Source organism: Xiphophorus hellerii, chromosome 6, assembly GCF_003331165.1.
Source record: "Xiphophorus hellerii strain 12219 chromosome 6, Xiphophorus_hellerii-4.1, whole genome shotgun sequence".
In the NCBI taxonomy this organism is placed as follows: Eukaryota; Metazoa; Chordata; class Actinopteri; order Cyprinodontiformes; family Poeciliidae; genus Xiphophorus; species Xiphophorus hellerii.
In genome coordinates, this window is record NC_045677.1 from 7,501,333 (window position 1) to 7,515,835 (window position 14,503).

The following is a 14,503-nucleotide window of genomic DNA, read 5'->3' on the forward strand; positions in this document are numbered from 1 at the left end:
ACTGCACCCCTAAAATATGTCAAGTATTTCAGCAGCACAGTGATGCATTAAAATGGTTCAGATCAAACCATTTCCATGTGTCAGAACGGCCTAGTCAAAGTGCAAACATAAGTCCAAGTGAGAAATGATGACAAAGCTTTAAAAAAGAAATCATGTTCCGAGCCACTTCATCCAGTATGAGAAGAAAAATAAACACTATTTTTCAGTGTGTAGATGTGCAAAGTTTGTAGAGACACACAACAAAACACTTGCAGCTGAAACTGCAACAAAAAAGAGCCAAAAAGGTCGTAACGCAATGAATGAATGTAAATGCCACTTTTTAAGATATTTACTATAAAAAAACAAGTATCTTTTTCCTTTTACCTCAAAGTTACGTGCAACTTTCTGCTGGCGCATCTCATAAAATCCCAGTAAAACAGAAAGTGATGGCTGCAAAACTCACAAAATGTGAAAAAGACACTGGATGTTTCAGTGAAGAAATTATCATTGAGGTTTGGCTGGGAAACAGCTGTGTCACATTGGTAAAAAAAAATCTACCAGAAGAAATTACACATTTCTAGACCAACTATCAAGTCTATTTTTTTTTTTTTTACCCTTCTGGGATGTGAACGAGATCTTCCAGTTGTCTGTGTTCGAAGTACAGAGCCTGACTTAAGCTATAAATAAGTACAACTGTCAATAGACAAAAAAAAAAAAAAATCCCCCCTTTGGGACAGCTGTTCAGAAGCCACTTATTAAAGAGACAGCAGAGCCTTTTCTCTCTGCACGAACTGAAGATTTGTCTTATAATGGGATGAGCATGTCAGCTTTGTTCACAGAACGCATTCTGACATGCTCTCATCTGCTGCGCTTCCAAAACAAAAGAGAAGAAGAAAGCCATGAGTGACGACGATGCTACGGCGGTGAAGAACCTCCTCTTCCAGAGACTCTATCTTAACTCATCGCTCCATTGGAAAAGCAAGGTCTGATCTTTCTTTCTTTTTTTCTCGTAGCAGGACTTCTAATTTATGAGTCTTATACAAATAAAATACACTGAACACTGAAAAGGTTTTACATGTCATGTTGTGAACTTGTGGATCCAGAGACAGTTTTTGTTGTGCTGAACTGTTCCGTGCCATTTTCCACTGTGGCTCAATGTAAAATGGCAAAATCACAATCACCATGGACACCTTGGATGCTTTTTTTCCCCCCCTTTTTGGAAAGGTAATATGTTTCTTATATTGTGTCACACATTCACCTTTTTACATATCAGTAATGTTTTTGGGTAGTTGGACAGATGCTAATAACTCTAAATGCTCATTGTTGGTCACTGGTGTGATGAAGCGATGTTTTTCTGATGAAGTAGGTGCAACCTGGAACCTGGACAAACTTTTGGATGGAATTATATCACAAATTGTTACCGATTCCCTTGTTTCCAATAAAAAGTAGAGGGAAATAAAATGTGTTTTTGCCCATTTCAAAATATGCTGTTTGACGAAAACTAATTTATTATTATTTATCATGTTCTGGTCACTTTCTAATGAGTAGTCATGAAGCAGTTTAGTTCTTGTGTATTTATCACACACACACACACACACACACACACGAAAATCAAACGTTTCTCATGTCAATTTTAGAGTTGTACTAGACTCTTTCTTTTTGGCCATTTCTTAATCAGATGAATGGATAACCAATGGGAAAACATAATATATTATTAGGAATTTTCCTTCCTCATTTTGGCTTTTTCTATATTTTTCCAAACACGCAAAACACTAAAATCAAATCTCATACTTTTCCACACATCATACACAGTATCTTCTCGATTCCTTGCAAATCATATATTTCCCGTCTTGCGTATTTTTTAATAAACTACTTGGAAAGTTTTTATCATACAGCGCTCTGGGTATAAATATATATTTTTTAAAAATCTGGTCCCATTCCAGTAATTAAATGTTTGGCTTTTCCATCCGTTGCCTGTTTCTGTTGCAGCTTGTTTATGTTTGGGTCTTATCCAGACTATTTCTTTGTGTTTCCACACTTTCTCGTCAGACGGACAAGCTGAAGCTCTGATCGTCTTCTCTCTGGCTGGATAGATGTCAGATGAATTTTGCTGGCCTCGGACGCGGCTTTCACGCTCCGTCTCTGAGTGAGTGTAGTTTCCGGCAAAGCAACTTTGTTAAAATGGCAAAACTGCCAGCGCTAAAGGTAGCACAGATTGGACTGAAAGGTAGTGGGGCTGTAAATACCACAGAAAATGCTGTTTGCAGGTTCTGATAAGTCTAACAGAAAACATCGAAAAGCTGTAAAAACACTACTTGCTTAAATTATTCCAGAAAAGCTGAAAACAGGCAACAAAAAGAGAATTTCCAAACGTCGGCATTGAAAAGAAAATCAGTGAATAAGGTAAAAGAAAACAAACTCTTAATATAAACGAATAAATAAATAATGCATATTCCAAACAAACAAACCTAAATCTTGTATTTAAGCTGGCGTGTTGCAGACGAGGCTTCTTTCAAGTCACCGTAAATACATAACTACGTTTGGCAGAATTTATGTGCATTTCTGATGAAGATTGCACTAAATGCAATCTCCTTTGGTGGGGGTGTTCATGTGTGTGTAGAGACTAAGAAGGGTTTTTTTTTTTTTAGAGCTTAGCTGTGCCAGTCCTGTCTCTGTTCTGCAGACAGATCAATAATACAGTCACAACTGACTGTGAACACCGGGAGCCGGTTAGCACAAGAAACACACACGCACACGCCGTCGTGTTTTCATGACTTGTGGGGACTTCACATTGACTTCCATTAATTTCTACAACCTAACCCTTACCATAATCCTAACCCTATACCTAACCATCACATACCTAACCACTAACCCAAAAACAACAATTTCCCTCATGGGGACCAAGAAAATGTCCCCACAAGGAGCAATGGTCCCCATAACCCCACATTGTGGACAGAAATAAGTTCCCATAAAGATATAAAAACCTGGTACACACACACGCAGTCGAGTGTGTCAGATGGGGTTTGTCTGTGACTGTGGAGGATATTAGTCTTATTAAGAGCGTCTGGGCTCCAAGTGACTCGTGCTAAATTAGCGCATGTTTGTGAGCGTTAGCAAAGCAGCAGGTTAAGGGGGGCTTATAACAGGAGACTGGACCCCCACCCACACCCCCAGCTTGTCTCGTTTCCCCCTTTCAATCTTTTTCTCTGCTCTCATCCTGACTTCCCCGTTGTCTTCCTTCTTTTCTTGCATCAGCGAGCATCTCAAATGTGAAAGTCTGCCTCTTGTTATTTTGCACAGAAACAACAGAGGTTTTAGTTTCACGGATACAAAAGCAAAAGTTTTACCTCGTCATGTTTTACGCGATAAAAAGCACCGAGTTGTATGACGTGTGTCAAACGAGATGTCCTGTAGGATCAATTGCCCCTCAAGAGGCGACATTTTGTCTGTTTTATTCCCTCCTTTGGTAATTAGGGCTGGATGACGTGGCTTAAAAATGTCAGGTTGTTTAAGCCTTAACTGATTTCCGATTTTTTTTCTTTTTCTTAAAGAAATAGAAATGGTAGAATGTCAACCATTTCTTCTGAAAGTTGACATGAATTCAAGGTCAAAATAAATAGAAGCTGTAAAATAAAGATGGTAGTTAACATCACTCAGATTTCCTATCAGATTCAAGTCAAGACTCTGGCTGGGCTGCTGCGAAATATTAATATTGCTCCCAGTCAAAAAAAAAACATGCTGATAAGATTGAAATATGACTTTAACCCTAAATCTAGTATGACTCATTTTGGAATAATGACTCATTTTGGGCTTAACCAATTTGAAAGCGTGAAATTTAAAGTGAAATTTCCTTTGAGTCATGTTTGATAAATGCAGTATTTTTAATAACTGCTGAAGGTGACATAGTAACTTGATTGTACTATAAAGTGCCACTGTATGCCTGGAAAATACACAGCATTTCTTCTTTAATAGATTTTTAGACAAAAATATTAAATTGTACAAAAGCAGGTAAGGAGTTAGATGTTAGTCACAATTATCCACTACCAGATGAAGCAAGAAGAGGAACGTTTCCTAAAGATTATTAAGATTTTAACTCTTCCACGTCCCCATTTGTAATCTTTTAAACGTTTATGTCAATATTGGTGATTAGTTTGGGAACTAAATGGCACAATTTAACACACGAGAGTCGAACCTTGAGGTCCTATTAGAGCCGATCTCTGACACAAGCAAGTGCTGGAGCGCTTAGCAAAGCTGCAGAGAGATTCACAGATCTGTGAGTCGGAGCTGGCAGCCGACGGGCCTGACAGCTTCTGGGTAATAGGCCCTCGCTGGGGCGGCTAGACGGGTCACATTTTACCACCAGACGACTCGTGGTGGGACTCGCCGGGCGCTGTGCTCGTGGCCAGTTCCTACACTCGCACACTTTCCACCCAGCCAGCAGCCAGACAGGCAAGCACAACCGCGTGAATCCGATTAGCAGACAAACGGTTCAAATGGCGACGATGAGGCGTCGCAATACTCGCTGAGCTAGAGCCAATCCACCAATCTGAATGTTATTTATTTAAAACAAAACAAAAAATAATTAAGCAAAAGATTTCTTTTTTTAATGTGTTTCAATTGCAGTTACGTATTTTGCTGGACTTTTATTAAATGTTGGACCGAATTTCAGGAAGTGTTTGTTTTTATTTCCTCCTACTTTTACATAAGTAGGTAAATAAAGGTTTTAGCTTCAAAGCTAAAGCTAAAAACATGACTGTGGAAGAAATCCAGGAGGACTGTGTGTGGTTTGAAAAGACTTCAACGGAAAATAACGTGAAACATGCCAGTTGTCAGAACCAAGCAATAAAATATAAGAAAACTGGCTGGATGTTGACAGCAGGGCCAGTCATGTAATGTGAAAGTCTGTCCCACTCACTGACTGACTGACACTGTGGCATCAAAAGTGATGCTTGGGTCATTGAATGAATCTGTGTCAAGGCTGCGGCTTATTCCAACAGATCGTTTTTACAGTGCAAACTTCTCCCATTTTGTCAAACAACAACCACAAACTTTGGTGTGCAGTTGTGGAGTTTCATATGTTAGACCAGCAGAAAGTGGTGAAAAATATTAAGGAAAAAATGTTTAAAGAAAGTTTAAAAATGTATGCAATTGACTGCCTTCAGAGGTCACCTCATTGGTGAAAGGTGAAAACTTTAGCTGTTTTGTGAAGACTTCAGAGGTTTTATAGAGAACACCAGAGTCAAACTGCAGCATTAAGACCGACAAACGCAGCAGACGGTTCTGCAGAAGTTTTAAAGCAGAGGTCGATTATATAACCACATTCCAAACTTTGAACGTCTAACAGAGAAATGTTCAATTCATCAGCTGAAAGTTTTAAGAGCATAGGAACCACTGCAAACCTCCCAAGACTTGGTAATTCATCCATGCTGAAAAGGCTAGATAGGGTTAGCATCATTCATAGAAGCAGCCATTTTAGCAGAGATGCATGTGAAAGACCTGAATACAGGATAACCATCAGCTGAGGACTTCACAAATCTGGTCTTTATAAGAGACGTTATAAGAGAATATTAGATATCGGAGAGAGAAAATGTAAAAGAAATTCCCCAACGCGGCCAGGCAAACGAGAGCAGACGAAGCGAGTCTATTCAGAAAGAAATCACTGAAGGAACATTTAAATAAAAAGCAAAGGCAACACTGATCGCATGGAAGCAGCCCATCCTCCGTCGTTTTCGTTACATTTTTTTTTTTTTTATCACGGAAAATAGCCGAAGCGCTTGGAAATGCCACACGGGCTATTGTATTTTCTCATAGCGTTGGTCATATCATATTTACAGTGCCTCGGTCCGCGCACTTGTGCTTTGTCTGCGTTTGGAAACAGGAGCTGTCGCTCCATCGACGGAAAAAAAAAAGGCAATAAGAGTGACAAATTTATCAAACAAACACCAACGCGCCTCGCTAGCCAGAGGAGTTCCACAAACGCTGATGTCATTACAGATTAACTGGATTTAGACGGCATTGACTCTCCGGTTCACCGTGTAGCGCAGCGCTTAATTAGTTTTGGGGGAAAGAGAGTGGATTCATTTGGTCATGTTTGGCAATTTAGAGACTGAGACGCTGAGAGGATGAGCTTTTGAGTGAAAATGATACGATCTCATTTGTACTAGATGTAAAGATGGACGCAACCTGACAAAAAAACCCACAAAAAGATCAGATAAACTAGAAAGTTGAGTTTTGGTCTCACCTAACCGCTAACCGTTCCGCCTATATGGTGGGCTGCCAACAACAGACTTTTATGCCTTCTCTGTTGATTTGTGGTTAAAATCCAAAAGAAGTATGGGGAATTTTGTGGTAAAAATGTGAAAAAAATCAAAAGGTGTGACTTAAGTTTGTGAGCTGCTGTTGTTCAATTCATTCATTCTTCAAAAGAGAAAGAAATGAAGACGCAGGACGGTCTGCCGCTCACTAAACAATACCCCGTTTCTAATCGAGTTAGCAAGACAGAAGCTTTAACTCCATCTGGGCGAGGTAGAAGAAGAAGAAAATGTTTCTTTCTGGACTCTCTCTCTCATCCCGTGTTGCTGCTGTTTTAAATTAAAGCTCTGAATGCATCCCCTGTCAAAACACCGACGAGCTAAATACACGCAGCGGCTAATTAGATTGCTGAATGAGTCGGATTTTAGACCATCTTTCTGCTCTTTGTTGGTTCGCTAAACATGGAAATTACAATTCCTATAGAAGCGGCCGCGTAATTAGCTGGAGACGGACAGGATCCCCGCTCACTTAGCAGAATGAAAGAAGACAAAAGATGATGGGGCTGCGCGCATCTATTTGTGAGTCGGAGTGCGGTGGTAGGGGTTAGACGGGAACGGAGACCGGGCGCTGTAATCACTTCACACTGTCCTGAGTGGCAGGCTAAGTGTGTTAGCACCAGCGTGATGATGCAGTCTGGGTTCGGCTCAGAGGAACGATAAGGGTCCAGAATCATTCAGCAGCGAAAATGTTTGACAGCCTCTTGTTCCTACTGCACAATTTTATCCGCCTAATCACAAGGAAGGAGGCTCTAAGCAAAAAGAAAAAAAACCTAAAAAACACAACAAAATTGCCAATTATGACAGCTGCATAGCATTTTTCGTTGTTTTTTTTTTTTATAGCATTTTTGTTTTTCTCATGCCCAATTTCTGTATTTAATGGTTGATACAACACCACAGAAAAAAGGAGCTTTGCTGTCTTAAAAGTTTGGTTTTTTTTTTCTCAAATGTTTGGGTCCTTTTAAACTACCGCTGATCAAATTAACAATTAGAGACTTGACAGGATGTTTTTTAAAGTTCATTCAGGCTGGATTTCATACAATTAAGAACACAAGTTATAATCTTGTACTTTAATGTAAGACATATCCGTCATGGACAGATTTTAAAGTGACAAAATTACATCCCCTTCTGCATTTTCTCTGCATACTGACTATTGCATAATTTAACTCCCTAAACATGAAGTCTGGCAGTGAGGTTGTGGCTGGAAACAGCTCGTTTTTCTAAACGAACGACCAGTTGTTCTCTCTCATTTTCAGCTTTCCATTGACGTCCAGAATATTTCATTTATCTGACAACAACAGTAAAGGCGTTAGAGACGATAAGAGCACATTGTGTTAGCGTGGGGTCAGCTAAGGTAAACACAATGTGATGATTAAAGTGATTTGTTTTGCAAAGACTTTTTCCTGCATAAAACGCATCAAATTAAATAATAATTTTTTTAAAAGCCTTAGAAATCTGTCTCAAGATATTTTTTCAAAGACAAATAAGCCGATGCGTTGGCTGAGTAGTACAAATATTAGCGATAGCACATTTAGAAATCTTCTCAATTTAACCAAATATCCCATATAAAAATATCCTACAGAAATACTTAATTTTTAAAAAATTTTTACCAAGGAATTGAGGGGGAAAAAAAAGATGAACTGGTGATTTTTTAAAAACTGAAATAATTTCCCTTCTGAAACTTTTCACTCAAGCTTGTAAAATGGAAAACATGAGCGGTTCATAAGTTCATTTTGTGAAGAGAACAGGAACGGCAAAGAGAATAGCAAAAATAAAAACACGTGAACACATAAAACATAAAACAGGTGAACCAAATGCTGCAGCGTCACAAACACGCAGTTAAGTAAGCGCGTGCGAACGCAAGGGAACAAACAGGATGTGACACGCCGCCGGCTGACTTCAAAAGCAAAAAAAAAAAAAAAACAGTTTTTTGAAATGTTAATTCCCAGCGCACAAATCGGGAAGCGCAGATCCGACGTGACCGAAAAAGCCAGTCACCTGCAAGAGCACAGCCGACACACACACACGTAAACACACAGTAGAGGACGCGGCAGGTGTCAGAACAGCGGCACAACACACACCTGATGCTAGTCATGCTTCCAGTCTCAGAGCCGAGCTTGCATCTCTCCAGCTGACTGGCAACAATCTGTCGTTCGGCCTCCAGCTCCCTGGTCAGACGTTCAAACTGCAGTTCCTGGAGACACAGAGAGAGAAAAATGTGTCAAAAACAGTCCCTATGTTTATTTACCGTCACATTTACAGCCATCCCGGAACTCGTCGGTTCGAACTCGCCGTCTGCGGCACGTTTTTAATTGTCGCGAAAGTGAGTTTGTGACGGGAGGACGGGCCAAGACTTCGTCGTGTCCGCCGGTACGCCACTGCCAAACGTCAAGAGATACAGAAAAAAAAAAACGAAAGCTGGGACAAAAGGAGAAGAAGAAGGTGGGCTTCAGGTGTGACTTTAAGTGACGGATTCAGGTGGAAAACAAAAAGAAAAAAGAAATCGATACAGTTAGACTGTATGGATTCTGTGGGCTGCACGTTACTGCAGTAATTGAGAAGGCTGTCGGTCCTTTCTTCACGTGTAATGACTTGATCAGTGGGTGCAGCGCAGCAAACAGTGGAGTGTATGTAAAGCTGATGTGATCTGAATAAAGAGGATCATTTTATATCAGAGAAATGAAACAAAAAAAATGGAATTGGACAGGAATTTGATTCAATTCGAAGAATGTTTGTTTTTATGTCGCACCAAAATCGAGGAGAACATTGGCACACGATTCCTAAAACTTCTAAACTAAGGCTGTGTTTACATGACTGATCCAAGGAAAATGTATTCCCCAAATTCTGTCGCTTTCGGTGTACTTCTGAATCTGTTCCTTAGTCGCATCTTTTCGGGCCTGCTACTGCCTCTAGTGGCGAGGGGGTGGTAACACAACTAATATAATTACATTACTAAATCAGAATACCACAACGTCTTTATTATTGATTATTTATTATTAACTCTGGCATTACTGGAACCGTAATGGACCCGTTCTCAAACTGTGCCGTTGTCAGAGAAAACATTCGCTATTTTCGCGTAAACGTACGGTAGAAGAAACACGACGAAACTTTTCCAGAAAAGTGACCAGGAGTGGAGAGCGTAACCAAATCCACAAATCTGGACTGTGCCAGAAAGTGGCAAGAAAAAAATAAAATCCATAAAGAAAAAAAGAAGTGGTCTAGTAGTCAAAGTGCAGAACTAAATCCAAATCTGAATATGTGGAAAGCCCTCAGCACTGCCGCGAAAATAAATAAATAAATAAATAATTAAATAAATAAATAATAATAATTATATATACAGTATATACCAACATTAGGACATGCTAAATCTAAGTTAAATTTAGAAGGTAAACATAAAAACATAGCCAAATTGTTCCTCCAAAATTGGGTTGCTTTTGCATGAACCCCAGCTTCGCCCCTCCTTCCCCACTTAATTAAAAGTGTGACAAATAACCACTAATTACCTGAAGCACACAAACAAACCGGCATCCAATTAGGGTGTTTGCGCCTGCGGCTGCAAGGTCCTTATCGCTGATTACACGTAACTGATTTGATCTATTTGGGCCAAATATCTAAATAAATAAAGGCTGGGGAAAAAAAGGCAAACAGCAGCAACATCAAATAGTCTTGGGGATGTTTTAAATTGAGCAGAAAATAAGCAGAGTGTTTTTTGTTTTTTTTTTGCTTGTTTTTTTCGTTCCGGCCTACTGCTGCTTTCTGGTGAATGGTTTGAGTTTGTGGGTTGTTTTTTTTTTTTTCGGGGCAATTTTTCTGGTTGGTTTACCAAACAAATGTAATGTAATCACCGAAAGAAGACAGCGACGTGTCGTCGTGGGAACAGGTGTGCTCAGCTGCTGGGAAAACAACATAATTGAAAGAGATCAAACTACAAACTCCGAATTATCTCGTGAAAAGTCAAAAAGCGAGTAAGAAAACGCCAGCAGCAAACTTTTTTTTTTTGGAGACCTTTGCCCTGCAATCTCATCCCTTGTTAAAATTGAACTTTGCCACATGCAAAAAAAAAAAAAAAGGAAAAAAGTACAAAATCAACCTACAATTAAAAAAAAAAGAAAAAAAAATGAAGCCCAGATGGGGTTTTTCATGTTTGGTATGAGGCTGACCTAATCTGCCAAAGTAAACAGTCCAAAAATGTAAGACCAGGAAGGGGGGGATGTGTTTATGTGTCCAAATATGAAGGGAATGAAAATGATAACCAAGGGTAAACATCCAAAAGAGCTGATAATTTCTGTGTGATATGTCATTCTGGAAAGATACAAGCAATTGCAAATGCTTTAAAACTTTTCCGCATTATTTGGCGTTACAAACTTGAATGAGTTTCATTTGGACTTCATTTGACGTTGGACACAGAGTGGTACGTGATTGTGAAGTGGAAGGAAAAAAAAAAAGAAATTACATCTTATAAGGAATTTTCTAACATAAATCTGAAAGGTTCTCATTAACTCAAGTGGGAGAGTGTTTTTGAAAGGACAGAGAAAGGAGTAGAAAGTAGAACGCGATCGCAGAGAAAAGAAAAAGTCTTCAGACGTCCTATTGGGAAACAAAGCAGATGTGTCAGATAAGACCAAAATGCCAAGCTTTCAAAATGCGCTAAGCTAAGCTAACACCCAGAGCCTCCCGAAAACAGCGTCACGCGTTGAAACGTGGAGGAAGCGGCGCGGTGGAGCAGAGGAGACGGGAAAATGGACGGAACGAAACAAAGAAAACTTTGCAAAGAAACGTCAACCTCCACAGGAGCAAAGCTAAACGAGACACACTTTTCAGTTTTTTTGTAGCACTCGATCAAATAAAAGAAACCAGTAGCAAAAAAGTAATATGAACGAAGACGCTCAGACTTGGTTAGAAAAGACTTGAATTGACCTCAACTCAATATATAAAGGGCATTAGCTCTCAATGCATTACTAGTCTAATGTTTCTGCTTGCAACTGCTAATGGACTGCACTGTAAAAACGCTGAATCTTACCAAGTAATTGTTTTCTAGTTTTAGCGCAAACTACTTACTTACAAGTATATTTTCTGCCAGCTGTGTGGGCTTTTTTAAAAATCAATCATTCTTGAATATTGACTAAAAGTTAATTCCATCGGTAGATTTCTTTTTTCACTTTTAACATCTGGTTTTTTTTTTTACTTGTTTTGAGGAGGCCATGTTTTTCGCTGTGAAGCCTAAACCTGAATGACGCTTCGGGCAAACGTCAACGATCCCTTCTGTAACCAGGTGAAAAATGGGTACATGTCAAATGTATTTTGTAAACCATGGCTTGTTCTTATTTCACCGACTGGTTGTAATTCTTGTTTTTGTCAGCGTGTGGTGCTGTTGTTACAGAACGGTCTAAAATTACAGGAAGTAGAAAAAAAAATCCTCCTTTATGTACCATGGCACTCCAACTGGTAAAACGGAAGAGAAGGACATTTTTCTTGAACCGAGACTTGTTGGAGAAGACGACTCTATGGCCACATGAGCGAAGAATAAAGGTGTTCGAGGTGCTACTGCTATTTGTTATATTTCAGGTTATATGCGAAGCTGCGTTGCTACTCTGTTGAGTGCTAACAGCGTTGTTAGCCCGCCATTTCACTGAAGCTAAGGCTTTCTACTGATAAAATACGGATCATTCATTTCTTCATATATTGAACCTCATTCTTTTCATTTTTTGCAACTCGGAGGAAAAAAGTGTTGTTGTTTTTTTTTTTTAACTAAAGAACCCCTCTGAATTGAAGCTCCGTGTGTTTAAATCAATAATTCTTGAATATTGACTAAAAGTAAATAATTCCATCGGTAGATTTCTTTTTTTCACTTTTAAGACGAAGGAACACATCTGGTTTTATATATATTTTTTAACTTGTTTGGAGGAGGCCATGTTTTTCGCTGTGAAGCCCAAACCTGCTTCGGGCAAACTTCAGGGTTCCCTTCTTTTACGAAACCATTTTATTCCAAAAGACTCGTTCGCGTCGCACCTTCACGAGTCAATTTGCGAGTTCCACGGTGATTACGCAGCGTATTCCCCTCGTTTACGTGCAGACGTGCCAGCAGGCACAACTCTCACATAGAACTTGATACATAAATGCACCCGTGTGGCCTCTGAAGTGCAGGTAAAATGACACGACCGCCGCTTTGTCAGGTGGTGAGTATTCAAGCTCTCTTGAAAGCGGGGGACGAATTGCAACAGATACAAAGAAAAGACAAAAAGAAAAAAGCTGCCAATCGATAAACTGCGAGGAACCAGCAGGACGGAGGACGGGAGCCGTGTTCGTGCAAAAAGACGTTTTATTTTCATCGAAACATGTTGCTGGCGTCGTACGTCCAAAATTGTGTTTGTTGGAACCGAAAAGCCTCCGAGAGCCGCACAGTTGCGTGTCGACATCACCAAAGATCCTCGCAATCCTCTGCCAGAATAAAAGCCAGTCGCTGGTAGCAGAGGTACTCTCATTTGCATCTTAAACACCACAGCATGAAAGGGGGGAAAAAAAGAAAACAAACACAGCGCGCTTTCCCCCTGCGAGATCTGACTTTGTTCGCTTCCAAATCAATCTAAACTCCCTAATCGACTGATGTTAAGCCCAAGAAGAAAAACGAAGTCTACTTTCAGTGCAACATCTAAATAAAGTTTTTTTCCCCTCTTTATCTTGTTTTTTTTGTGTGTTAAATCAGCTTATTTTGCTGAGAGCAAATACTGACACCAACTCAAACACAATCCTTAAAAAAAAAAAAAAAAGCCACAATGCAGTGGATCGCTCCCTCTTTTTTTTCCCCCCCCTCCATGCCCCTCTGATCTCTGCTTCAGAGCTGGCGGCCAGACACCTGTTACTGCGGGAGAAGGAGCCAGGACCTCATATGCAATCTCTTGCTTTTCCAAAATTAAAGCAAAACAAAACAAAAAACCCAGCAAAAAGTCAAACACAGAGCAAAACCTACAGAGCGGATCAATTCAAGCTTCAAGAACACGTAGCCTACCTTCACATGGACCATAATGCAAAAACAGGCAGAAATTCACAAAGGATCCTGCTGCTGCTTCTCTGAGCTCCCATCTGTTCGGCGCCTTTTCCCTCCGCTCCAAACCCTCATCTATCCCGCGTCGGGACGCAGCGAGCGACAGAGGCGGAAAGAAAGAGACTGAGAGACCACAAGTGTCACTTGAGCCGACTGCAGCTCGGCCCCCTCGCCCCCTCTTCGGCCCCCCACCTCCCAGTCTCTGTGTCTCTTTCTCTCTCCTTGCTCAGGGGCCATGAAGCACACAGACACACACACACATGCATACAAAAAAAAAAAAAAAAAAGAAGACGAAGACAAAAAAAAGAAGTGCACATACACACCTACTGTTCAGTCAGCCACAAAGATCCCCATGGCAACGCAGCATTTAGAAGCCCCGTGGCATTATTTATGCAACGTTGCATCACAATAGGCCCTCCCACCGGCTGGTCCCTGCCAAAAAAAAAGAGCCCGCCGCTCCACAATCACTCCCCTGCCTCTCACACTAGCTCCTTCTCCCCTCTTTTCCTCTCTAACCAGACCATCTGCACACACACACCACCAACCACCCTTCTTCCTTCCTCCACCTTCTCTGCATCCAACATCACTGGAAAACAAGGAGAGATTTTTATTTTTTTTTTTGAGGAGAGGAGGGGGAAACCAAGAGGGGCTGAATATGCATGGGAGGCCCACACTCAGACTCATGCCGACACAGAAACATGCTGACACACACACACACGCGCGTGCGCACGGCGGCGTAATACTCAAAACGCTCACGCATTTGCACTGCATTCTGCCTGAGCGAAATTCTACGAGTGGAGATGGGATGTGGGGCAAAAAAATAAAAGAAATAATACAGAAATATAACGCAGATTTGCTGCAGGAAGTTACGAGAAAAAGTTACATGTGCAAACAGAGATATAATTCAGACGGTACGTTGAAAGATAACGCTCGGGTACAGAAAACAGCCGTTCTTTCACAGCGCATTGTGAGAAGACGGAGCAACTGACAGAACTGTCAGCAACGCTGGGGATCTTCAGAAAGTCAACACCAAACTGCTGTGCAACGGTGCGCTTAAATAACATTAGCATATGCTGGACCTCTGGAGCGCAATATTTATGTGCCCTTCCCCAGGTTCAAATCGGAAGAGTTTCCAGAGGCTTTGCAGGTCGTTTGTTTAAATATGAATACAAAC

At 40.6% G+C, this 14,503-nt stretch overlaps 1 protein-coding gene across 8 annotated transcripts in view; it reads right to left on the reverse strand.

Annotated features, from left to right (window-relative positions):
• Positions 1 to 14,503, reverse strand: part of ctnnd2b (catenin (cadherin-associated protein), delta 2b) — a 160,999-nt gene that overhangs the window by 96,483 nt on the left and 50,013 nt on the right. For 7 of the 8 annotated variants that reach the window (XM_032566244.1, XM_032566242.1, XM_032566245.1 and 4 more), the window contains one exon: positions 8,369 to 8,481. In XM_032566244.1, coding sequence (XP_032422135.1) covers positions 8,369 to 8,481 — 113 coding nt within the window. Of the gene's footprint in view, positions 1 to 8,368; positions 8,482 to 13,293; positions 13,480 to 14,503 lie in introns of those variants that run through there. The other variant, XM_032566246.1, reaches the window with a different exon arrangement.